The sequence below is a fragment of the Aulonocara stuartgranti genome (assembly GCF_965226115.1).
Source record: "Aulonocara stuartgranti genome assembly, chromosome: 7".
Taxonomy (NCBI): Eukaryota; Metazoa; Chordata; class Actinopteri; order Cichliformes; family Cichlidae; genus Aulonocara; species Aulonocara stuartgranti.
Window position 1 is genome coordinate 49,992,621 of NC_138945.1, and position 27,689 is coordinate 50,020,309.

Here is a 27,689-nt window from a genome sequence, read left to right on the forward strand (position 1 = left end):
TTAGCACAAAACTTTTATTCTTTTGTTTAAAAAAACTTTTGCTCAATTCATCAAAGATCTACAAATGCTTTTCAGGTCTTTCAGGAACATAGAGGCAAAGAGGCGCTCCATTATATTGCGGTTTTGCACCTACACCCAACTTTAAAGGTATCATTTTGGGCCTCATATGTAAGCCTGTAGGGTGGTTCTAAGGCAACGGGAAAAGCATGGTTGTTTTCATAGCAGCTGTGAGCCTGCTGTTTTGCCAATTATATACAGCACATCCTATTTCTGGAAGCTGCACAAATGTGCCCTGCAGTTTTGAGGCAGTGCCGACCACTACAGAGGAGTCAGCACCAATGTGGAGGCCTGCAGTGAAGGGGCAACATGGCTCATTTCCACTCAATCTGCTCTTTGCTCAGGCATTATTACAGACTGAATGGGTGTTGCTCCCTGTTTAGCACTCTGAGACTTCAGAGTCAACATGTTTTTGTTAGTTTACTCGTCTACTGCAGATGGACTCATTAGAACAGCCTTAAAACACCAGTTTTAAACAAATTATTACTTGTTCTAATAATTGGTAATATATCTGACAACATTCTTTAATTTGTTCTAGCGTTGCTTATATTTTAAGGAGTGAAGATTGTAGATACAGATAGAGCAGTATACCATATGGTTCAATTACATTTTATTTACATAGCATCAAATCACAACATTGGTCACCTTAGGATGCCTTATATTATTAGGTAAAGACCATAGAAAAACAAAGATAACGCCCCAAGAATCAAATGACCTATGACCAAGCACTTGACGACAGTGGGAAAGAAAAATACCTTTTAATAGGAAGAAACCTCCAGCAGACGCTGGCTCAGGGAGGGGCAGCCATCTGCACTGACCAGCTGGGGGTTAGGGGAAGGAGACAGGATAAAAGACACACTGTGGCAGAGAACCAGAGATTAATAACAACTAATGATTAAATGATTGTGGTGTATAAGCACATTAAACACACCCCTCAGCAGCCCTGATCAAGCCCTGACTATAATGACATGCGTTTGCAACAGCTGTCCCAAAATGACTTACCCTTCCAAGTGTTTTCATGTTCAGCTAAGCCCTGGTTACCATGTGCAACCCATAAAAAGAGAAATCATTTAGAAATGTACGCTCCATGTATGTTTTGTTTTTAGCCACACATGCAATGAATCAAACTTGTACTTACATATGTAAAATATACACCCACGAATACCTCATGAGCAAATCAGAAACTAACCTTTCATATAATTCTTCAGAGGCTCTGTTTGCCCTCCTGCAACTCATTTCCACTCTTTGATGATTTGGGTGTCCTGCTCCTACTAACCTCCCACCTTCTGGACTCCCATCACATTAGCAGCTTTTCCTTTGCTAGCAACTTTATTTATACACACCCAAATCACAGCCTGTAGCTTCCAACTTTCTATTTTCCTCTTGTGGTCTGAGAGAAATGCTTACAGATGTCTGACCCATGGAGAATTACAGGATAGGAGGCGGCACTGCATAGGGAGGTGGTGCTAACTTCTCCATACTCTTTCTCGAGTCGCAGCTGAGGCCTGTGGGAGTAAAGACGTGCAGGAGGACTGCTTAAACTCGTGCTATCAAGTCAGTCAGGAGACGGAAAAACTTCTTAGCAATGAACTTCAGTTGTTTTTTTTTTATAGTTGTGTGAAGGTAACTCACACAGTACGAATTTCATTGCTCAGTGTAACCAATGTATTTTGTGGTGTATATGACAATAAACTTCTTGAATCTTGAATCTCTAACATTTACACTAACCTAAACTCAATCATTAGTTTTCCAATATTGGTTTGTTAGTGTTTTATGTCAAAACCAAACCATAAAGCTACCGGTTTATGGCACTGTAACAAAAGTACTTTTACTCAAATTACAACAAGATAAACAACTAAACACTTTTTCAAGACATTTTCTATGAATTAATAAAAACCGTATCATTACTGGACAGTCTTGGCCAATGAACTATCAAATAGTTGAGAGTTGATATCTGCTATCAACTTTTTGCTGTAATTTTACACATTTATATTTTTATTTAGGACACAGACATATTTCTTTGCAACAGCAGCTTTTTCTGTCACGGAGAAAAACTGACACATAGTCTTAAAATTATTATTCTTTTTCATACATGAAGATACATTATTACATTGCCACCTGAAGCAAACATTTTCTGGTTCAACATCTGGGCTACAAGGGTACTAACCAGGTGTAGAAATTGTGAAGATGCTGTGCTTTTGTGTTGTATTTAGTCTCACTCTGGCTTATCACTTATTTGAGTCTAACCAAAATTGGTGTTCTACAATGTGCTCCAAGATGTATATGATTATGAATATGATTTCTACACATGACACTGTGGAGAAAAATGTGCTTCAAGTCATTCATAAAGGGTCACATAGTTTCAATGATGTCAGCATTGTCTGTAGGACATGTATCAACGTCACAGCAATCAGGAGTGGTTTATGGAATCCATCGCTGGAGTACAATGACTCAAAATTTTCCTACAATATAGTACGGTTGCTACGGTACAATCCTCAAAAGTCCAGTACTGGTCATTACAATTCATCATTTACACAGAAGTCAAACTGATTCCCAGATCATTTCTTCTTGTAGCACGGTCCAGGTTTTAAGAGCAAGTAAAGACTAAATTTTGTTTCGTAACACTCGATAAGCTTTCTTGCCACACCACAGCTACATGTTTTCCCTTTTATGGATAGCCTAGTTAGCTGGGCTGTTGTTGTATTGAAGCAGGACAATGGTCATGTTGTTTTGAACAGTGTTTACATTAAACTGCAGCGCTACAGGAGGGTTAAATATCTCATTGTCTCCTTATTAGCACCAGAATGACCTAACTGAAGTGTAGCACTACGAACATTTACACATAGGGCCAGAATGTAGGTTTGCAAGAGCGGTTTATGCCTAGGAACAGCTCCTTTTGGTGAGTTGATCCAGCAGAAACAGAAGCGTAATGTGAAAAGCTAATTTCTCTTGTGGGTTGGCTCAAATATAATTCATGTTAGGTTAATGTGCTAAAAACAAGCAAAAATTATAGCAACTTTTGGTAAGTTACTTGTACAGGATCACTATGGTCTAAGATACATCATGTTTTCTTTGCTTATTTTCTTTGTAAATATCCATCCATCTCTCTCTCTCTCTCTCTCTCTCTCTCTCTCTCTCTCTCTCTATATATATATATATATATATATATATATATATATATATATATATATATATATATATATATATATATGTGTGTATATGTATATAAAGTTGTATGTATGTATGTATATAGATTTAAAGTTGTTTGCTGCAGCATATTCTATGTTTCTGCATCCCAGCATTCAGTGATTGCCTGACCCCTTGTGGACAGAAAGCTTTCAAAGAAAGAGACTGGCATCTAATTCACTGATGCAAGACATTCCTTGGCCTTTTCAAAATAAAAATTTAAAAATATAAGAAAAACCTTGGTTTACATCACATCACTGTGAGAGGAAAAAGACTAAAGGTTTATTCATTAACTATGAAGAGATATAATCTATTATCCATATGAAATGTTTCCAAGCAGCTTTCATACATCTATCAAAAAAGTCTCATTAGCTCAAAGAAGTATTCAAGATTATGTCTCTGTTTTGTAATTCTGTTTCAACTTCAGCTGGTTCACTCATTCTCAGTCTAGACCTTGATATGTTTGGAGGAAGTCAGGGGAGAGGTACAGCAGTGAGTGTCTACAGCCATCTGTAAGACAGGGTGGAGGCTCTGTCATAGTTTGGGGCTCCATTTGTTGTTGTTGTTGTTTGTTGTTGGGGGAAACCTCTCAAAACTTGCTTATTAGTCAAAGTGATTCCGACATCATCTGTTCTTGCGAAGTAAAGACAATATTTTGCAATATCTGGCACTCAATAAGGGCTCTTCCTGGACCTGATCACACCTTGGCCTAAAGTGGATCACATTTTTCTAAGAAACTGTGGCTGAATAAAAAGGACATGACTATAAATAAAGCTTTATTCACGGGTTTTAAGTAAACATTTTCATTCCATGCTTTTTTTCCTGCATGTACCATCAGCATTAAGATGCATTTATTTAAAAGGTAATGATTTTTTTTTTTTGCACTTTTGCTCTTGAAAAGCACCCTGTGTATGAAAGCATTGCGAAAAATAACGAACTGACCCGCAATATTTCCTGTTAAATAGCAATATATGTTGTTTTATTATTTAAATAAGTTGTATAAAGATTACATTTTTCTTTAAGACCGTGATTGGGGAGTTGCTGGTGCAGGACAGCAGTTTTCAGCGGTACCGGGTGGGTGCAGTGTAGTCAAAGTTGTGATCCTCCGCTCTCGATTAAGATTATGAAAAATGCATCAGAGAGAAATTTCTCAGTCTTCCCGCAAATGTAAAAGGAGTTGCTGAGGTATAATGATGCAGCTCTTAAGGGCTTTTCTTGTCCATTCTTAACCTGTGTATTACCAGCAATTGTGTTTTTAAGCAGAAAAATTATGTGTATACCTACATGTCTGTATAAGCTCTGTATTAGGGACGCAAGGTGCGACGTTTACGAGGTGGTCTTTGAGACAGAAATCAGAAAGTAGAGCGCGATTAAAACAGCAGGAAAACGGAAAGCGCCAGGTGTGCCAAAAAGTGATTCCACTCTGCTGCCCTCTTTGGCCAGATCTCTCTTGAAAAATACATTTTATTGCCAATGACACTTATTTGCCAAACTCATTGACTTGTACTTGTGATCAGAATGTGCTTTCTGGGTTAAATTGACACGATATAATGGAAATACCGAAAGCAGCAGGTTCACGACCTTGCCAAATCACAAAGCTTCTCCCCGGGCAGAGACACCTGACAGATAGTTTTGACACACGGGGCGTTTCCTAACATTGAGGCACTTGAAGAGGAAAGTTGCCAGGTCATCGGATTTACCCCCAACACATCTGATCCAGGATCGACAGACCATCATAGTGAAAGGACAGCAAAGTCAGCATGAACAGGTAGGAGCGTGGTTAGAAGTGTGGTCAAAGGACACCTGTAGATTCAGTCAATGAATTAAAAACCTGTGCGCCAAGACGAGTTAGCAACTCATCCAAGAGTTTTTTCATTGTGATTAACATAATCGCAAGACTTGCGACAAAAAGTGCTTTTGTGATGCAGTAGCTTATTATTTATTATGTGTAAAGACGTTTACCTCTACCGTGTTTTAGTATTTCTATCGTCTCCATCTTTATTAATATTCTACCATCTCACTACATTTCGTAATTGCTAGATTTTAGAGAAAAAACCGTAAACGTCAGCTTACAGCGGTGCTGTGCCATCCTACATTTTTTGGTGTCGAGCCACCAAATCATTAGCATTTGTCCATTACTGGTAATACCGATACTTTTAACCTATAAAGCTAATGTAGGGAAGAGCAGTGTGCTACGACTTCATTTGATGAATCATAAATAATGTGCGAATTCTGAACACATTTTAATGACCCCTAAATTACTGTGAGTTTTACTTTCCACAATAATTAGTTAATACAACAAAACACACCTTTCAACATTTCATGTTTTTTGAAACTGAAAAGCTGAAAGGCATTTTTCATTTCCAATACTACTACTACTACTAATGATAATAATGATAATATCATAATTATTTAACTGGCTGGCAACCTGGAAACGCAGTATTGATACTATTGTGCTAGAACCTAAGCAATACCAATACCAGCATTGGTATCAATACTATCAATATTTGAATTGTCCATGCACCTCTAGTTTTGAGTGCAATGCCCAAAATCTGGCCAAAAATAAAGAATGGTAAATTGCTCCTTACATCAAAGTAATAATAATGCATTAAATAACAATAATGACATTATACACAATTATGTTAAACTTTCATTAACTTGTCTTACTTTTATTGTTTTTTTTCTTTTGGGTAATTCTTGGAATGTGAAAATATCTTGCTGGAAATTAATTTTACAAAAGAAAAGGAAATGTTTTTTTGTTTTGTTTTTTATCACAAATAGTCTCAGGGTAAATTATTTCTATGTCTATTTTTATTGATTCTGAAAGAAGCAAAAAGGAGGATGAGAATGACGACAGGATGAAAAGCATTACATTTTCACCATTAAACACTCAGAACGTATCATTAGTTGTTCAAACTTGTTTTATTACAGGAAGGAAAGAAAGGTTTGATAACCAACTGATAACCACTAATCATGATACACATCATGACTGACTGGGCTTTTAGGTTTTGTCAAGCCAGTTAATGTAAGAAAGCCAGGCCATGTTGAAGTTCACAATATACTCCTCAGGTGTTCTCTTGAAGGCAGTCCTACCACAAGTATATCATCAGTGTGGTTACAGGTTTTGCAATCACTTCAAAAATGGAAATTTGAATTAGCACAGGGCAGGAAACAAATCCCCATGGTGGAACTGTTGTGTAGAGTATGGGGGAGCTTTGCAGTTTACTTTATTTATGTCCTGTTCTTGATTCCAGTCTTTGAATGAGAGCTAGACCATCAGGCAGAAAACTCCTGTGGTAGTTTAACTGACTGCCATGGTCATGTGCACTGATTTTTAATTAGATGCAGTGAGCCAAAACAATTATTTACGCAGGGCTCAAAGGTGAACACAAAATATGTATGATGTAATCAGCTCAGCTCACACAGATGCAGATGTGTTACACAGAAACATTTAATTAAGCTCATCAAGGAGACAATTGTAATACAACTAGACAGGCTGACAGCCTAGTCATGTGTGTTACACATTCATATCCACGTGTCAAAAGTGAAAGAACAAAGAAGGTATGCTAGCTATGCTTTCCAAATAAACAACTTCTGGTGCTAATAAAATGAAAATGAATGAACCTGTAGTAAAAAATACATACAATAATAGATGTTAGGTGTGTTTTATTTTGTCCTATTTGGCATTTAGTTGTAATTACACAGGCAGCAGGGCAAGCCCAACCACTTTCAGATGCTCCAGTGTGGTGATGAGCCACTGGATGTAGTGCATGGACAAACCAGGTAAAGAAAATATGATACACCCAAGCCTTGTGAAAATAAATAATAAATAAATGTTTTTATGGTTAAGTATTGATAAGATTTGCAGAGTGTGGTGTGTGAACTTTTTGTGGCTTTCTAAATGTCTGTCTTTCACTGCACAAAAGTGACACAGCATTTAATACACTTATATAAATGAAGTACCACTGCACCATTCTAATAAAATTAGCTAGCCACCCCTTTCATCCAAATATACTCAGGTCAAGAAGCCAAGATGGTGATGGTTATTTAACCTTACAAAATAAAAGCAATACATTTCATATAATTATATGATATAATTCAAATTTTTAGGTAAGATAAACTGCAATTTAAGGAAAATCAGCAGTTCATGTTAGAGTAAATAACTGGACTGTCGACCGTTGAATTTGATATGACTGATAAAAAAGTAATATGTGTAATGTGTTTTTAGTACATGCAATATCTAAACAAGCAGTATGATCACATCATCATCTTTACTCTACTTTTTCAAATGTTTCTTATTAAATATCACGTTCCCCATGCAGATGTTTGATCAGCGAGGTGGAGGTCAAAGGCTTCATTGAGAGGTGCATGACAGCAGTGGGTACCAAGCAGCATCATGCTCGCAGTCTAGCTGAAGTGTTGGTGGAAGGAGACCACAGGGGCCACTACAGCCATGGACTCAACAGGATGGGTCAGCCTCCTTCAAAACTGTGTTTTCATCATTGTTGCTTCATTGTTTGATCCTCACTGTACATATCATTGTGTCTTATTTGCACAAAAACTAAGCATCTTTCCTCACTGATGCTGGAGACATCAGCAGTAATTTTAAATTTAAGTCTGTGTGTCGTTTATGTGTACTCACTATATTTTTAACAGACATGTATGTGAAGGACATTCAAACTGGCATCTGTGCCAAGGATGGTGAGCCAGTGGTAGAAAAGGAGAGTGAAGCGACAGCACTGGTGGATGGGAAGAATCTCTTAGGCCCGGTGGTGGGAAACTTTTGTATGAATCTGGCCATAAAAAAGGCCAACGACGTTGGCATTGGCTGGGTGGTGGCACACAGTGAGTCCCATTTCAAGGAAATGTTATAGTGGCGACACAGTTAAACAGGTTTCCAGATCATTTATTATTGAACTGTTTGCATTTTACTTCCAGTAAGAACCAAAATATAGTGCACTATGTTAGACATAACTGGTCTTATACTAAACAAGCAATATATGTCTGTCATTTGTTGCCCTGTTTAAAAACCTGTTCATTTTACATAGATATTTACTAAAGTATTTGATTATACAAAATCTTGCCTTTATAAGTGCATGATTCCTGTTCAGCAACTAGTTGACTGTTTGGTTTGTTTAACACTCAGTGAGGTATATAAGACTCAGTTAGACTTTATTAACCCTCTGAAGTCATAAGTCACTATTGGTAATAATAACCCTACCCTTAACTTCTATTTTGGAGAAATAAATCTTTAAGTAGTTTTTAAGAGTGTAAATTAGAATTATTGCTTTCCTTGTTGCCTGACTGCCAAAACTTAAGATAACAATTAAAAACAACAAAGAAACCTACATAATTAGATTGCACAGGGTTTGATTAGGATTGGGGCCCATGATGATTTAGCTCTTAGAGGTTTAAGAAACTTTCATTTAAGGGGAACAAGTGCTCTGATCTCATCAATAAAATCTTGAGTTTTTAAATATAATTATTATATTTCAACACTTATTTATAGTGGAGAGATAGTTCTCAAATCTGACGACTAAAACAATGACAGTGCATTACCACTGCTGTTCAGCTATTAAATTTATATGTGACCTTTTTCTTTTTAGACTCCAACCATTATGGCATTGCTGGATACTATGCAATGCAGGCGCTGAAAGAAAACATGATTGTGAGTGAAATGTTTGTCTGTTGATCTTTTTTCCCCCTTTTCAGTTGATTTTTTCCCCCAGAAAGAATACATTTTTCAATTATAGGCCCAGATTTAGTATGTTTTAGTATAGCTTTGTATTTCCTTCCAGGATGATAGATGTCAATGACTTTGTTTCTCAGCTGCTTCTTTAGATCATAGCATGATCAGTTGCTTTTGCTTTTTGTTTAACTTTCTAAGAAAAAATCTAAACTCCACAGGGGATGTCATTTACCAACACATCACCACTGGTGGTTCCCACACGTGCTAAAGAGGTATATGTATTAACTATTTTAGAAAAGAATCCATAGTTAATGCAATATACGACATTTTAATTAAGATATTTATGAATTTGATCATAAAATCTTCATTATTCAAACTCTGTGAACTCTGCAGTGTACTTTGGGCACCAACCCCATCAGTGTTGCGGCTCCTGCTAAAGATGGAGACAGCTTTGTTTTAGACATGGCCACTTCAGCAGTAGCCATTGGAAAGGTAAGATCAACATCTCTACTGCTGCATATTTGTTTATTGCACATGTAAGCTGCTAACAAATTAAATGCAAGCGAGCAGTGATTGACCACTGAAACAACAACATTTTTAATGTGGAAACATTCTTCTCTTGTACTGTATATAAATGTGCATAGGTGGAGCTTCATGAGCGGCGTGGAGACCCCATTCCTGAGGGCTGGGGCTGTGACCCTCTGGGAAAAATTACAACAGACCCCAAGAGAGTGCTGACTGGAGGAGGACTGGTGCCTGTTGGTGGCAGTGAAGCCACAGGTCAGAAGCAACAGATCTTGTCAAGAATGTTTTCATTCTTCATGTGTGAAATATGTGTTTGTTTGCTTGCTTTTTTAAGTCTATATAATTGAACCACAATCCTAACTGGCTGATTTGTGCTTCATCTATACCAAGATACACAGATCTGAGAAACTCATATAGGAGATTAATTGGAAACCAGTTATCAGAACTGGTGGAATTACATGCCATTGATGGCTAGGATCAGTATAATACATTTATTCCATGCATATGTTTTTCTGTGTTTTTATCTTCAGGAGGGTACAAAGGCTATGGTCTGGGAATGATGGTGGAGGTGTTCTGTGGCATCTTGGCTGGTGCCCAGTACAGCAAATACATCCGCACTTGGAAAGTAACAGACCGTGTTGCAAACCTGGTACATCTTGTTTTGCCTAGTTGTGAAACAACTCTGTGTTTGCGCTTCGTCGTCCCGGTTATTGGAGGAGGGGCACATTTGTTTTGTTCACCTTAGCTGTTAGATATGGTTTGATTACATTTATGTTTGATACTTTAATGCAATTTAATGCAGGACACACTGGTTCTATTTTAACATGTCCCTGATGTAACTTGTGACAAAACTGATAACAAAGTGTTCTAAAAGTCATGTTGTTGTTTTATCTGTGAAATGAAACAGACTGAGAAACAAGTTGAAACTGTTGTATCACCTTTTTATTAAGAATAATTCAAACACCCCCCCTTGCTCCCACAGCAATGATAAAATACAGTTTTTGAGTAGCTAGAATAGATAATACACTGCAGATAATGTGGTGCTGATTATTAGATCTGGGGCAAAGTTCATAAAGTAATCAGCCATCATGTACCAGCAGAAGAGAAATCAGCATGACACAAGTCTGAAGTGTTTGACTGCTGTTATCTAAAACAGAGGCCCAGCTAGTGACTCTGATATAGGTCATCTGACGTCAAGGCTCTGTTTGATGTTCATGTTTGATGAGCTCACAGTGTCACCTGTTTCGTATTTTCAGGGTCAGTGTTTTGTGGCAATCAATCCAGAGAACTTTGCTCCCGGGTTCAGTGACAGGATGTCAGATCTGCTGTCCATCCATAGAAACCTGAATCCTGTGAGTTGCTCCCAGTGATGGAATATTAAATGCTAAAAAAGATTAATCAAAAATGCAGTTGATATCCAGTAGTTACAGTTTCTTTGTTTTATGAAATCAAGTAGGGACAAACATTTGCAGATTAAAAGTGAATTTCTTGCTCTATACTTTCTTTTTTTTCTTTGTTCCTTTTTTGTGGCTTATCTGCTTCAGGCTGACCTAGACACTCCTGTTTTGGCTGCCGGAGATCCAGAGAGGATGAACATGAAGAAATGTGAGGATATGGGTGGGATCCCTTACCACATCAACGTCGTCAAATACATGGTAAAAGCTAAGAAGTGGGGATGTTCTCATGCTAGTCTAAACTGCAGTGGCTAAAGGTTGTCCTTTTTCACATAGAGCTCCCAACATGAAATGCTTTTCTTCAGACCTGTTGCTTTTACTGGAAATACTCCATTTGATTTGAGTGAGAGTGCTTCTTTGGTGGAGCCAGGAAAAAAAAAAGTGTTAATTAAATAGCTCCTGCTCTGTTTTCAGTTACACTCACACATTTTGCTCTAGAGAAAAGCTGATAGAGTCCCAGATATTTAACCTCTAGTGTTGCATGAGCTATGTTAAATGGTATTGGTAAATGGACTGGTTCTTATATAGCATTTTTCTACCCAGTCAAAGCAATTTATACAACATGCCTTATTCCCTCATTCAGACTCATTTATACAAGCACTTTTTCCCACACCCAAGTGCTTTCTATCTAACATTCGTATTCAGATGAATGCATCAGAGTAACATGGCGTTCAGTATGTTGCCCAAGGTATTTTAGGTATGCTGAACGGAGCAGCCAAGGATCCACCGCCAACCTTCAAATTAGTTGATGACCTGGCATCACATATGAGTAAAGCTGTGACTTATTTGTGAGAAACTGCCCCTCCCTGGGCCATCAAGGTCACACAGCCAAAGTGTGAGTGAGGGATGAAATGCCTGGGAAGGGATTTCAAGCCTGTGTTGCAGGTAACTGATAGCTATTGTCATAGGCTACTGTATTCATTGATTCAAGGTAGATATAGAAATCTAGCCTCTTTTACTCCTCTCAACCAGTCTATCTTCCATGTCCAAAATGAGAACATTTCTAACCAACGTAGAGGTTAAATACTGGGAACTCCCCATCAGCTGTTAGAACTCAAGAAGCCTTTCAGATGAAAGGTGAAATATTTTCAAATCCAGTTCAACTCACATGCTTGAAGACTACCATAACCTGGATGACTGAGAACCTACACAGACTACAGGAAGATTTAGAGGTCCTGTTTTAGCTTGGCATTAACACAAGTTTATGTTTTTAACTAGAAAGTAAATGAGAGTATTTTTACCTAAATACAATCTGACTTTATTTAAAACCTCTTTAAGCATGATGCTAACTTCATTAGCATTTTGTATTTTTCCTGCAGAATGAATGCGCCAAGAAAATCGGTGTCAACCCACTGTTGCCATGTGACAAGATCGTCTCGGGTTAAGTTTATCCAAACAGGATTCTCAGCTGTGGTAATCAGCCACTAATGCTCAACTTGAAGTGCAATTCTGTTAATACACCTTATACATTTTAACAGTAATATTTTATTCATGATTATACATGTGACATGTACTGTTATTTTTTTTTTTTTACTTTACTAAAAAAAAAAAAAATGATGTTGTTGCAGATGCTTTTGAAGTTTCATCATACGTAAAGACACAGTGCTTTATCATCTATAATTAAATATATCATTCCTTGTTGCTGATGAAAGACAGTACTGTTGCTGCACAGCAATCACAAAAGTATTATACTCACTTCTAATTGAAAATAATAATTTTCTGCTTCTTTGCTACTGATGTGAAAATTGTATTTTTACTGTGAGATCATCTTAAAAACATAATTCTTTTATTCCCAGATCAATAAATGCCATACTATTTGGAATGTAATGTGTGTTTTTTTATGCATTAATGCAATCCTGTTTTTAATAGACATACTTTAGCGACCTCTTGATCTACCAATAGATGAGGATGTAAGCTTCTCTCACTCAATCTCATCTGTCAGGGTTCATAGCCTAAACAAGTAGTTCAAATAATTCTCCATAACTTTAGTTTATAAATGCATGAAATGCACGAGAACTAGCACAGAAATATATCTGATCTTCCAAAAGCCTAAAATTTCATTTTTACTAAATGTCATCAATATTTTTTGTTGCAGTTAAACTCTACTACATTCTAAAACCATGCAAAATTCAGCCATGTCCTTCTTTCAGTTTGAGCTTGTGAAACTGTCAAACGCTTTGGGTTTACATTCTCCTCCAGTTTTTTGCTCATGTAAAAACCTTAAACACTAACACAAAGAATGAGTTGTGTAAAATAATCTCTCAACTTTCGAATCAAATTCAACTCTACTGACTTGAAAATCTGATATCACAACACTAGATGGAGACATAGACTCATTAAGTCCTGGGTCACTATTTGCTAATGCTATAACCTGACAGTTGTATGATATAGTCCAGGGGTCCCCAATCCTAGTCCACGAGGGCCGGTGTCCCTGCAGGTTTTAGATCTCACATTGGGTCAGCACACCTGAATCACATGATTAGTTCATTACCAGGCCTCTGGGGAACTTCAAGACATGTTGAGAAGTTAATTTATCCATTTAAATCAGCTGTGATGGATCAAGGACACATCTAAAACCTGCAGGGACACCGGCCCTCGAGGCCTGGGTTCAGACCCCTGATATAGTCAGTTCAATTCAATGCAGTTATATTTATGTAAATCGGAAATTTATTTAAACTGCACATCACAACAACAGATGTCTCAAGGTGCTTTATAATGTGAGGTAAAGACCCAACAATGATACAGAAAAAACAGACAAAACCCCAACAATCAGATGACCCCCTATGAGCAGGCATATAGGTGTAGGTGGCATATAGTTTTCTAATGTTTTTCTTTTGTTTTGGGTTTTTTTTACCATACATTAGATAATTTTAATGTAATATCACATAATTTGGTGGTAATTTCCTTGTTACACAATTCTTCCATCACTTATAAAGGACATAACCTAAGGACTGATTTGCAAACTACACTGCCACAGTTTAGACAACCTTAGCTATACACACAGATGTGTGTTTGTACTACATCGTGGTATAAGTACAATGAACTGCCCACACAGGATTACAGATGTATTTGTTAACACAGTGCACCACCAGCATTAGAAATCAATCAACTTCATTTATTGCCCAACTGCTTTCAGACATGTGGCTTTATTTGTAAACTGCCTCTATGCTCTATTTGAATCGGGGAGTTTTCTTTTTTCTCAGGGGGTCTTCAGCTTGAACAGCTAATTAACACTGAAAATAACTCAAGAAAAGGCCCCTCTCCAAACGGCAAAGAAAAAGCAGTACTGGACATTGACAGATGCCCAGATTAGGACCTTAATCTCCCATGCCAAAAGTCCTGTCACTGCGCTCTGGACTCTGGATGTCCCGTTAACACTCGGCCGACTGCAGACAAAAGGGGAGAAATCAACAAATCAATGGGCTTTCAGTCCCACCAGGGGAGGGAAAGGAGGTGGCGGCAGAGTGGGAAAGGAGGTGGGGGCAGAGTGGGGTAGTGGTTGGGTGGGGTCAGAGTGGTGAGTGCTGGGCTGGGCCAGATTTGTGAGTGGGTATGGAAAAGATGCATAAATATTAAGTCTGGGCAGAGGGGGAAGGTGGCTGTGTGCTCGGGTGGAAGGCTCCACTGAGTCCAAGGATTAAGAGGCCAATTCAAACACTTGCTATAGGGGCCAGACTCAGAGGTGTGTGTTCATGGATGGATAAATTGATGGTGGGGGTCTAATCTGCCCTGGCCTTGGCCCGGAGCCCTTGTGTGGATTAGACCAGGCCCCAGAAAGCACAGAGAGAGCAGGGCCGCTGGCTAGGATTAAGCAGATTCTAACAGGTGTGTTCTTTTGTAGGGGGAGGGAGTCGTCACTTACTGAACGAGCAAATCATGAAGTAACTGTTTATTACTCATTGACGCCAATGATGCCAAAAGATGTGGATTTGTGCCTGCTAAAAAACATGCTTGGTGATGAGTGTGTGGTGGTGCAAGGTGACATGCAGGAAACTAGTCAAATGAGGCAAAATGGAAAAAGATAAATAAAGAGGTAATAAACTCTCAGATTACTCCCACAAACACTTCGTCATCCCAGCAGATCGGTTGTTGTCATAGCTGGACTGGCCATCGGGCATACCGGGCATTTGCCCGGTGGGCCACTGGCGATTTTTTGTTTTTATGGGCCGATGGATTTTTTTAATTTTTTTTTTTTTTAGGAAGGGTATATATAATGAAAGGTGTTGGATTGGCCAATTGGTCATGATCGACTCTGGGCTGGACCAATTACAGCCGAGGAGGCCGAATGCACCCGCCCCCTTGTTTAGCAATCACGTGATTTTCGCGCATTGCATGCCGTGAACTCGTGGCAAAACAATCCAAGTACCGCATCAAATGCAAGCATTTGCAGCACCGCAAAACGTTCATTCTCCGGTTCCAATACCTTCTTGTTTTTTCTTTGCCGCACAAAAAAGGAATGTACAAAACAAAAGGAGAACAATGCTGGTCCGTACAAAGACAGACTTGATGAAAAGTCAAAGAAAAGATACGAGGAAAAAATCAAAGGTGTGAAAGTGTCAGACCCTTACGAGCACACAGAGGGACAAAAGACGTTAGCGTGCTGCCCAACTTTCACCACGCTCATATTTATAATTACACGGTTCTTGGAGTGAGTGCACACACTCATGAAGTTTAGTAACTTCAGGTCACTGCAACAAGCCCAGGTACAGTTTACCGACGGATGGGTGCAGGACCTTGAAATGCACCGTGTAGAACGAAAGACCATCGTACGAACATAGGTAAGTTTACCAGTCTCACAAATCGTCTTCATAAATACACATTCGTTAACCGTTTATTAATATAACCTTTGAGCTCAGCGGTAATTAATTAGTAGTGGAAATAATTTCTGGTTCTTTACAGAAATGTAGCAGTGACAATAATATTGTATGCTGTAATCGCACTGGACAATTAGTGATACAAAACAACTGTTTTATCCTGTGAATAAAAGTATATGTTTTTGTCAATGTACCATAATAACAGAAGCGAAACGCAATATTGTGTCAGGACAATTTACTATTTATGCACAATAAATAAAGGAGCATAGCGCGACAATTTCTGTTCAGCGCCAGACTTGCTTGTAACCTATATCACCAATTATGTTAAGAAAAATGACGTATTAACGACTAAAAAACTCTGACCTTTGTGGGAATGCTTGGAGCAGACTAACATGTGAGCTGGAGTGTTCTGAGACGTTATATTTGGTAGGGGAGACCGGGGATAGTTGTAACGTGGGTCAGTTGTAACACTTCCAATTTCTCCAATCAGGGCTAAGTTTCAAATGATGTGACTCATCCTGTGCATGCCCAATTCAGTTCTGCTATCACATGTGAAAAATCAGCACATTTTGTCAAAAACAGACAATTTAACACCAAAAAAAGTAATTTGTATGCCAAAAAGTAAGTTTTTCTACTTTATTTCAATTTATAATAGCATTATCTGCTTTGCAGTTAAAGTCATCAAACTTAAATTATGTTATTTGTATGTCTATGGGGATATATTCTGTGTAGGTCTTTAGTGTTAATGTTTTAGCCGTTGGCTGTAATGTTAGCTAGTTCATGGCTATAGGAGTCTGGGTCAGTTGTAACAATAATGCAGATGTTACAACTTACCACACTATTACTTTAACTTATATTAAACAAGTTGGGGCAACGGCATCAGCAGAGAGGGGTTCACTGGTCACTTTTGTATATGCGGTTAATGCCATTGGCAACACAATTCCTCCACTGTTTGTGTTCCCACACATACACTATGCACACCACTGTGTCAGAGATGGACCAGTAGGAAGTACTGGTAGTGGAAATAAATCAGGATGGGTGCAAGAAACAGATTTCCTCATCTTTCTGAAGCACTTTGCAAACCACACCAAGGTAAGCCATGATAAAAAGTAATGGAATTGCGATGCTGGTGAACAACTACATTTTTTCAGCTTCATTGTTATGTTCAAAATTGGTGCAAGAGTTGTAGGTTATAATGCCCACTGAACCAATGAGGCCAAACTCAAGGAAGACCAACCAAAATTAATGAAATATTCAGTTGCAGAAAATTCCATAATTTGTCTTTTTGGGGGGGTTGGAATATGTTCAAAAGCTAGATTTCTGCATTCTGTCACACACACACATAGCTACATAAATGGCTCTAAGTGCATTCATGTGTTGAATAAACAAAGATTACATGTTAATGTTTTGTTAGTACCCTTATTGAAATAAGGGTACTATGTTACAACTAACCCACACTATGGGGTCAGTTGTAACATTTCACTATTTGTGTTTGAGGCCATACCATGCAATGGGTAATTGTGCTGCAGAGAAAATAGCTGCACTATTTAATAGCCGAGACATGTAAATACTTTGCATTACATTTTGAATCCACTACCTTAAAAGAGCTCCAATTTACAGACAGAAATGTCAAAAATGTTACAACTATCCCCGGTCTCCCCTATATCCAGACCATCCGTCGGCTCTTACTTCAGAAACATGGCTTAAAACATTTCTCTTCAACGACGTAATCCGATTAAAAAAAAACGATCGGCTTCCCATGGCTGTCATGCGACCGGCTGTTGCAGTTAATAATACAACAGCTTCTTGCCATTTTTTGTGTTTCTTTTTATCCTGTGTAACTGAGTTCAATTGAAAGCCTGCGTGCGCTAGTACCTCTTGCCACAAGTTCCCAGAATCCTTTGCGGTTTTACCCCTGAATGACGTCACATTTTCAATCTTTATCCTGGTGGGCCGGTCTCTAGTCAAAATGCCCGGGCCGATTTTTTGTCCCAGTCCAGCCTTGGTTGTTGTACCTGTGAAACAGCAGCTCCGCTATGGAGGAGAGGGAGAGAGCACTTTCACACTTGTAAGAGGATCAGCTGTGAGGAGCTTAGAAGCTCAATGACCACGTTAGAAATAGAAACAGACTTGGGGGATAGTTTATTGCACTGATGGGAAAGGTTTAGGAATAGGTGCCATGTTTAATTGGACTTATAACCATCAGTGGTGGGGAAAGGCATATGCACAAGTGTGTATTGGCCAGTAGGCGGGAGGAGGAGTAGAGTGATCATGAGAACGGGGTGAGCTAGGAAAGCTCTGCTGCTCTCATGCTGAGTCTTTAATGAAGTGAAACGACTTCCTGGTCTGTTCCTCCCAGCTGTTGTCCCTGCAGAGCCAAGATATTTGGCCTTGGCTCTTTGTCCTTCTCTGCCTACCATACCTCCAAATGTCCGAGCGAACACAGGAAAAAATAAAAGCAAAGCATCTGTTGTGTTGTTCACTCCAACTGCTCGGGAATGCAAATACGTCTCCATCTGTTGTCTCTCTTATTCGGATTTGAGCTCGGTGTTGATTGGTGCCACGGACTTTCTTAAGTGCCAAGAAGATGCTGGATACTGAACTCGAGGCTGGAATATTGGAATGATTTGCATAAAACACCATCCAGCACCTTCCCTCCCTCTGCTGGGACGATCTTCTTAATACTAAACACACCATCTAGAACAGTAGTGTCAAACACAAAGCAAATACTTCAATCTGGCCCATCCGACGGGTTTGGAAAATATGAATCTCCAACTGCCATTCAATGGATAAACAATGAAATCACAGAAAAGTTCCTGTTTTTTCACTGTCTGCTGTAGAAAGGACTGTTTTCTTTACAGCCAGTCCAAAATGTGTTTGTTATAATTTACAATTTCATAACTACAAAACAGTCTGGAAGATGAACTACCAGAACGTTTTCTGTAATTTCACAAAATGATCATGTAGTTTCTCTGGGCTATATGTGGCCCATGATGTCAAATGAGTTTGACGCCCCTGATCTAGAGCATTTTGACATTAATAAATATGTCTTAATATATTTTTTAATGCTTTATTTCTTGAGTTGAAGTCATGTCACATATAAAAACAGATACCAAAAACACAAAAAGCAAGCCCCAGCATTCTCACTTCAACAATGAAACTATGCACACACACACACACACACACACACACACACACACACACACACTAAGTGAGATTAGATAATGTTCATGAGAAACTACAGAGTTTGAAGTAAATCTAAATAAAAGTCAACATTTCCTTCCCCAAAAAACTCTTATTGCACTGGTAACTGAATAGTGCAACAAGAGTTTGCTGGTATCTCAGACATGTGAGTATGAGAAAGTTGCCACTGTGTGCAAAAGGTGTACAAGATTTCTACATTTTACCACCAAGCAAAACCAATCACAGGATGCCCTGAGGTCTGCTCCACTGATAAATTTGTTGACGGTCGCTTTAAGCTCAATTTATTCCAGTTTTAGAATCTTAATGATTTTAGCACACTCATCTTCACTCATATATTTACATTATCTCCAACATCAATATGAGTCACTGCAATATAATAACTGACTAATGATTTACCAGAGTTTCACATGTTTGAACACTCACACAGGTTACTTTTACCTAAATAGTGATTTCTACAACAAATATTTCACAAAATGCTGACAGCTGCTTTACAGACCACAAAGTCACAACATGAGAAAGATGTATACATTTTGTTCTGAGCTGATAATAAAGCCACAGTGTCTACTGATGGCAGACTGATTGTAAAAGCTTCTTCAGTGTTTGTAAAGACATTCATTTTAACAAGTTAGTATGCTCTGATATGAGATTTGCCAGTCACTAAATGAATGAGGAGTTTAAATGGAGCACCACAAACCTGCTTTCACAGTCTTTCTGAAACACACCCTTGGCGTGGTGCAAATAAAGTGTAAATAAACTGCTGGCAGATGTTCTTGTTTAGCATGAGAAAGTTGCACAAACCACAGGAAATTCATATAAAATAACAAAACAACCAGCCTCGTGCCTGTTCAACCTTAGCCACATCACCAAAATGCAGAACACCAACGACAAACGCAAAGTACATAAATAAGCATAAATAGCTGTAGTTACCCTTGTTTTTTTCTATAGTACACATACTACATACCGTACATTGTGAAAACACATACAGGGAGTGCAGAATTATTAGGCAAATGAGTATTTTGTCCACATCATCCTCTTCATGCATGTTGTCTTACTCCAAGCTGTATAGGCTCGAAAGCCTACTACCAATTAAGCATTTTAGGTGATGTGCATCTCTGTAATGAGAAGGGGTGTGGTCTAATGACATCAACACCCTATATCAGGTGTGCATAATTATTAGGCAACTTCCTTTCCTTTGGCAAAATGGGTCAAAATAAGGACTTGACAGGCTCAGAAAAGTCAAAAATAGTGAGATATCTTGCAGAGGGATGCAGCAGTCTCAAAATTGCAAAGTTTCTGAAGCGTGATCATCGAACAATCAAGCGTTTCATTCAAAATAGTCAACAGGGTCGCAAGAAGCGTGTGGAAAAACCAAGGCGCAAAATAACTGCCCATGAACTGAGAAAAGTCAAGCGTGCAGCTGCCAAGATGCCACTTGCCACCAGTTTGGCCATATTTCAGAGCTGCAACATCACTGGAGTGCCCAAAAGCACAAGGTGTGCAATACTCAGAGACATGGCCAAGGTAAGAAAGGCTGAAAGACGACCACCACTGAACAAGACACACAAGCTGAAACGTCAAGACTGGGCCAAGAAATATCTCAAGACTGATTTTTCTAAGGTTTTATGGACTGATGAAATGAGAGTGAGTCTTGATGGGCCAGATGGATGGGCCCGTGGCTGGATTGGTAAAGGGCAGAGAGCTCCAGTCCGACTCAGACGCCAGCAAGGTGGAGGTGGAGTACAGGTTTGGGCTGGTATCATCAAAGATGAGCTTGTGGGGCCTTTTCGGGTTGAGGATGGAGTCAAGCTCAACTCCCAGTCCTACTGCCAGTTTCTGGAAGACACCTTCTTCAAGCAGTGGTACAGGAAGAAGTCTGCATCCTTCAAGAAAAACATGATTTTCATGCAGGACAATGCTCCATCACACACGTCTAAGTACTCCACAGCGTGGCTGGCAAGAAAGGGTATAAAAGAAGAAAAACTAATGACATGGCCTCCTTGTTCACCTGATCTGAACCCCATTGAGAACCTGTGGTCCATCATCAAATGTGAGATTTATAAGGAGGGAAAACAGTACACCTCTCTGAACAGTGTCTGGGAGGCTGTGGTTGCTGCTGCATGCAATGTTGATGGTGAACAGATCAAAACACTGACAGAATCCATGGATGGCAGGCTTTTGAGTGTCCTTGCAAAGAAAGGTGGCTATATTGGTCGCTGATTTGTTTTTGTTTTGTTTTTGAATGTCAGAAATGTATATTTGTGAATGTGGAGATGTTATATTGGTTTCACTGGTAAAAATAAATAATTGAAATGGGTATATATTTGTTTTTTGTTAAGTTGCCTAATAATTATGCACAGTAATAGTCACCTGCACACACAGATATCCCCCTAGAATAGCTAAAACTAAAAACAAACTAAAAACTACTTCCAAAAACATTCAGCTTTGATATTAATGAGTTTTTTGGGTTCATTGAGAACATGGTTGTTGTTCAATAATAAAATTATTCCTAAAAAATACAACTTGCCTAATAATTCTGCACTCCCTGTATATGTCATATCAAAACAAGCCCACACCTGCAGTTGTTTCAGTTTTTCACTGGTGTTTCCTGTCAGCTGGTCAACCTCACTCAGGCGGACATCCATATCAGCCAACCAAACGACAAGTTCCTCCCTTTGTGCTTCAAATCCCTCCCACTCTGAGACAAGGAGCGGAAAGAGATAGAGAAAAGAGTCAATTATAAAGAAGAGAGAAAAGTGAAACCCTCCTCAGAAGGTCTGACTCGCATACGTGCAGTTGTGCAGTGATGGACTCCAGTTTGGCGTTCACGTCATCCCTCGTCGATGCCAACAGCCGAGTCTGCAGGGTGCCCTGGAAGAGCTGAGTTAATGTTAGACTCCTCCTGGTCAGGCTCTCCAGCTGGATGAGCCGAGGTCTCCCCTCTCGCCGCTGCCTCTGAACACAGAAACACAAATTGCATCTGAAGCAGGAGGTGCAGATTTTTTTTGCTATTCTTTTCTAAATGCAGGCTAGATCAAGTGGAGGTATTTGGAAAACTTTTTTGGCCAGCGGACGACTGTTGTCTTGCAGAAAGTCAAATCAAACATATGCGATACACAATCAATTCACAAGAACACATTATAAAAAATAAGTCCAGTTCTTGCCTGATTTCAAGTGAAATCTGCATCAAAACAGGGTGACAGAAGTAAAACGAGTGCACAAAGCCTCACTTTGTACAAGCCTGCTATTACAGTTCTCCTCTATGCAGACGACTTTCCGGTTTTCAAGGCACAACTTGGATCTGCTGTACGAATCTTATGGATACACACTAAATAAAACAATAGTGTGCATGACTCCAGATTCTGATCCCTCATCCTAATATGGTCCCAACATAGCAACAGCAATAAAGCAAATGTTGAGGCTTCAAAATACAAAGTCCATAAACCAATGGCTGACATGGGTTTTATCATAAGGGTGACAAATATACAGATTTCAGTCTGTCTTAGAGATTTGATGTTCATTTACCTGCAGATGCACTATACGTACCTGCTCCATGGTTTTTCACAACATTTTGCACATCACTATTTAATACAGGAAGTACGTGAACTAAAACAAGTCATCGTTCTTTGTGAGAGGACCATATTAATGAAACAAACCTCAATGACATCATAGGGATCCCTAAAGATGCTCCTGCTGCTTCTCTTCCTCCTCATCCTAAGCTTCCTTCTCCTTGTCCTCGCCTTCCATCCAATTGTAATTCAACCTAATTGTGTTTCTCCCCCTCCTCTTCCTCATTTTGTTGGAGCTGTGAACACAATTAATGTGAATCTGGATTAATTTGTGCAAACAAGAAAAATCTACAGCTTTTTGGTCAGAGGTGCTCTTGTGATTTAAACCGGGTAGAGTAGATTTATGTGTTGATGCTACCTGCTTCAGCTCTGGCTGCTGAGTGATATTTACACCCTGGCTGGATTACAAACTTTAACCATGTGCTGAACTTTGGCCCGGCGTTGATACCTCTTGTTAGTATAACGACCTCTTCTTAGCTTGTATGTATGATGTATGATGGTGGATAAATGAAATATACAAAAAAATTAACTATATTACAAAAGAACATCTATCTTGGAAACATCAAATGACCGGAGCATAACTTGTCAACTAGTCCGAAACTAAGTTATGCAGGAACAGTCAAAGACACACCTTCTCATGTCACATTTCTATTCATTTCTATATAATTTGATTAGACAATAAAGAGTTATCTAATCTAATTATTCATTCAAAACACTTATGCATAGCTGTATTTTATACAGCTCATACAGAATTCAAAGTAGAGGTTCATGTGAGTATTTAATGTACGGCTCAGATCTACAGAATTTCAGAGTTTCTAGAGCAGACACAGAGCTCACGCCACAACAGGCTTCAGGCGCCATTTTAGTGACTTTAACAATATATTAAATTTTAATTTCGGTCTAGCTGACATTAGGTTATGTACGCAGCACGCAATTGAACCACATATTTTAGAAGCCAAAGGTTCAAATTAGCTGGGAGCAGCTTCACTTAATTATAACAGTGGTTTTGTTAGGAAAACAGTTGGATACTAAATTGCGCTGACCTCAACGGCTAACGTATCTAGCTAATCGCTACTGTTAGCACAACATTAACAGCAAGCTACAATGACGAGTAACAAAAACAAAACAGTAATAAGGTTTCAATGAAAATGTTTTACCTTTTCCAACAGTCCCAGAATCCACAGCTTCACAGTTCAGCAGGTACTGAAGACTGTTATCCGTTTCGCTGTCACCGTCCGTGAGTTTTTTTCCCCCGAAAGGTCACGGCCCGCCGCTCGCACACTCTGTCTGCGCATGCGCATCCCAACGACTGACCCCCTCCGTCCGCTCCCGGGAGGTTACAGTATGACGTGTTCTGACGTCACTCTCTCGCTCCCTGTCATTTATTTGGCTCGAAACACATATTAACAAATTGCTCAGTGATGAACAACTACTCAGATCATTTACCTAAGCAGTGCGCTTTGTCAAAACGAAGTGTGTGTTCATTACACTGACATTCTGTTCTGCAATTGTTATTTACTTGTATTTTATAATTTGACTTACATACTACTGGGTGGTTTGTAAAGTTTACAATAACTAGTATTATCATTATGCTATATTTTCAAAAATATATAATAATCTCAAAAGTAATGCATTGGAGTAGAAAATAGTAATGCTTTATTAAAATTTAAAACTAAAGTACAGTATTTGAATGTGTGTATTGTGTCTATTGTTAGCAAATATTTCTAACTTTTATTTGAATATTCAGTTTCCTACCATCTTCTCTTAAAGGGTAATTGCCAGGTATCCCGCCCTCCCCCTTCGCACACACATGCACACAAAGAAAACACACAGTATAATTCACAGCCTCATTATAGTGAATAAATATTTATGCCATTTACACCATCAAACTTAGATTGCTAAGGATGAAGAACCTTTTGTTCTTTAAAGAACCATTTGTAATAGCTGAAGAACCATCCACAAAATAAAAAGGTTCTTTGACGTATGATGGTTCTTTAAAGAACCATGAAGACATCTGAAGAACCATTGAAGAACCATAATTTTTCTGAGTGTGGATGGGGCGTGGCTGGATTGGTAAAGGGCAGAGAGCTCCAGTCCGACTCAGATGCCAGCAAGGTGGAGGTGGAGTACTGGTTTGGGCTGGTATCATCAAAGATGAGCTTGTGGGGCCTTTTCGGGTTGAGGATGGAGTCAAGCTCAACTCCCAGTCCTACTGCCAGTTTCTGGAAGACACCTTCTTCAAGCAGTGGTACAGGAAGAAGTCTGCATCCTTCAAGAAAAACATGATTTTCATGCAGAACAATGCTCCATCACACGCGTCCAAGTACTTCACAGCGTGGCTGGCAAGAAAGGGTATAAAAGAAGAAAAACTAATGACATGGCCACCTTGTTCACCTGATCTGAACCCCATTGAGAACCTGTGGTCCATCATCAAATGTGAGATTTACAAGGAGGGAAAACAGTACACCTCTCTGAACAGTGTCTGGGAGGCTGTGGTTGCTGCTGCACGCAATGTTGATGGTGAACAGATCAAAACACTGACAGAATCCATGGATGGCAGGCTTTTGAGTGTCCTTGCAAAGAAAGGTGGCTATATTGGTCGCTGATTTGTTTTTGTTTTGTTTTTGAATGTCAGAAATGTATATTTGTGAATGTGGAGATGTTATATTGGTTTCACTGGTAAAAATAAATAATTGAAATGGGTATATATTTGTTTTTTGTTAAGCTGCCTAATAATTATGCACAGTAATAGTCACCTGCACACACAGATATCCCCCTAGAATAGCTAAAACTAAAAACAAACTAAAAACTACTTCCAAAAACATTCAGCTTTGATATTAATGAGTTTTTTGGGTTCATTGGGAACATGGTTGTTGTTCAATAATAAAATTATTCCTCAAAAATACAACTTGCCTAATAATTCTGCACTCCCTATATTTAGAGCTATTACTTTCTTTTCTTTTACTCTCCACTATTGCTCCCGAGTCACAGTTCCTCACTTCTAGGTATACAATTAGAGAAAACTGTATTTGCGATTTCTGATTTGCAGCTAACTTTCAGTAAAACAACAAACACTAGTAGGAAAACAGAAAAGACAAAACAGAGTCAAATGACCCCACCTACTTATTGTTACATAACAGCAAGAAAAAAAATAGCACCAGTAATCAAACCCATTACTGAGAATTTTTGGGGATATGGCCCAGAAGAGGATGTCTCTCTTTTGATCAAGCTAAGATTAGAGATGAGTAAATAAAACTTCTCATCGTCTCTTTTCTTGAATCACTTTGTGGTTTGCACACCTTTGGATATGGCCACCCCTGATGCCAGGTTCTTACACCCACATGTCAAGAGACAGCTGAGGTGCTGACCTGCTTTTGTCTATGTGTGAGGTCCTAATGGCAGTCTAACAGTTGTCCCCATGTGTTTTCCACTTAAGGTAATGCTGACTCTGTCACTTTCCCTTAATTTCCTGTTATCACCTTCATTATTTAGCTTTCACAAGGAATTCATTTAGGTTTGTTTGCACTGATGCTTTCTGTCATAAATCAATAAACACAGCAAAAATAATGTAGATTAATCTGTTGTTTTATTTCATTCTTGCTGTTTTTAGTGGTTATTTTTTTGTATTTCTTAGGCAATGAGAACTGAGAACTGTGTGTGATTTTGACATTCATCCTTTCTGTATAATTACTGCTAAACCAAGAAAATACACATTGCAAATGGTAAGAATTTGATTTATTTCATGAACATGTTTACCAGTATTAGATTGTCAGACTGATCTAAAAACAATCCCATCTGTTAGGCCTCATCAAATTCTTTCACAGACACTGTCTCAAACTGGTGTAATATAGCCGGAATAGTTAGATTGCTCAGCCGGCAGAGTCAGCTCCTGTGAGCAGTGAAGATTTTGTCACTTTTGTGTTGCTAATGCCAGCTTCAACCCCACCCCACAGTGCAAAAAGCACACCTCAAACAGATTCAGATTTCACTCTGCATACACTGATGTCCCTGAAGACCTTCAACAGGATCCTGCTGTGTCCTCTTATGAGGTGACAGGTATGACACAAGTCGACAAATAGTCACAATCTGACTTCTCTGACTGTAGTTCTCACCATCAGCAGCAGTCTTGACTGAGCTGCCAGTGGCAGCTCAGTGCTTCATTTGCTAACCAGCTGGTGACCTATTGTTTTTGCTCTGAGCTTAATAATCATTGCAATCAATACTTTGTTGTAAAGAAAATCACACATAATCTCAACTAATCTGCAAACAACAACTAGAGAGAGATATACAGACTTTATTTTCTATTTTACTTTGAGGCCATATAAATATGTGATATATATATATATCAAGTGGTGATTCAAGTGGACATTTAGTGTGCAGAGAGCCTCTCATGAAAGACGCATGGGGAATATGTATTTGGAGTGGGCTCCATGTTCAGTATATAAGTATACTGCTCAAAAAATTAAAGGAACACTTTTTTGCATCGTGACAATTAAACTGAGTTACTGATCTGTCAGATAAGTGGTGGTGGTGGTGGGGGGGGGGGGGTTTCTAATCAGTTTCAGCTGCTTTGGTCTTCATAAAATTAACAACAGGTGCACTAGACAGTGAGGCAATCCACAAGACAGGAATTGTTTTACAGATGGAGGCCACAGACATTTGGCTAGGGTCAGTGTCACTACTGGTAGCATGAGGTGACACCTGGATCCTACAGAGGTTACACAGGTCCAGCTCCTCTAAAATGATACCTTCGTGCGTGCTATTCCCAGTAGGCTTGTGTGTCTCTCAGCACACAAATCAGGAGCATACAGGAGATTCCAGGAGACAGGCTTGGATAGCTGGACTGGGTCATAGAGGTCCTTAAACCATCAGCGGGAAGGGTATCTGAGGAACAGGATGACCACTACCAGAGCCACAAAGTGAGCTCCAGCAGGCCACTAGTGTCAATATCTCTGATAAAACAATCAGAAACAGACTTCATGAGGATGGCCTGTGGGGCTAATGTCCTCTGGTGAGCTCTGTTCTCACTGCCCAGCAACGTGTAGCCTGATTGGCATTTGCCATAGAATAACAGAATTGGTAGGTCTACCATTGATGCTCTGTACTTTTCACAGATTTCACAGATTGGTTTGGTAGTGGGTCAATATATCCATGGAGAGAAGTAATTTTTTAAAATCTATAAATTGTCATCTGT

General features: G+C 39.0%; 2 protein-coding genes across 2 annotated transcripts; one reads left to right on the forward strand and one right to left on the reverse strand.

Moving 5' to 3' along the window:
• The first annotated feature begins 4,924 nt into the window (after nucleotides 1–4,924).
• Nucleotides 4,925–13,315, forward strand: LOC309711666 (putative oxidoreductase YjmC). Its single transcript, XM_082542098.1, has 11 exons — nucleotides 4,925–5,011; nucleotides 7,566–7,714; nucleotides 7,900–8,088; nucleotides 8,850–8,911; nucleotides 9,151–9,204; nucleotides 9,326–9,424; nucleotides 9,577–9,712; nucleotides 9,988–10,106; nucleotides 10,714–10,809; nucleotides 11,002–11,112; nucleotides 12,231–13,315. The coding sequence occupies exons 1-11, from the start codon at nucleotides 5,004–5,006 to the stop codon at nucleotides 12,294–12,296; spliced, it is 1,089 nt and encodes a 362-aa protein (XP_082398224.1). The 5' UTR covers nucleotides 4,925–5,003; the 3' UTR covers nucleotides 12,297–13,315.
• Nucleotides 13,316–17,258: 3,943 nt separating this feature from the next.
• On the reverse strand, nucleotides 17,259–23,861 carry LOC309711667 (uncharacterized protein). Its single transcript, XM_082542099.1, has 5 exons — nucleotides 23,653–23,861; nucleotides 22,583–22,731; nucleotides 21,717–21,881; nucleotides 21,503–21,637; nucleotides 17,259–18,422 (listed from the first exon to the last, which is right to left on the reverse strand). Exons 2-5 carry the CDS (start codon nucleotides 22,637–22,639, stop codon nucleotides 18,033–18,035), a joined length of 747 nt encoding a protein of 248 aa, XP_082398225.1. The 5' UTR covers nucleotides 22,640–22,731; nucleotides 23,653–23,861; the 3' UTR covers nucleotides 17,259–18,032.
• Between the last annotated feature and the right edge of the window lie 3,828 nt (nucleotides 23,862–27,689).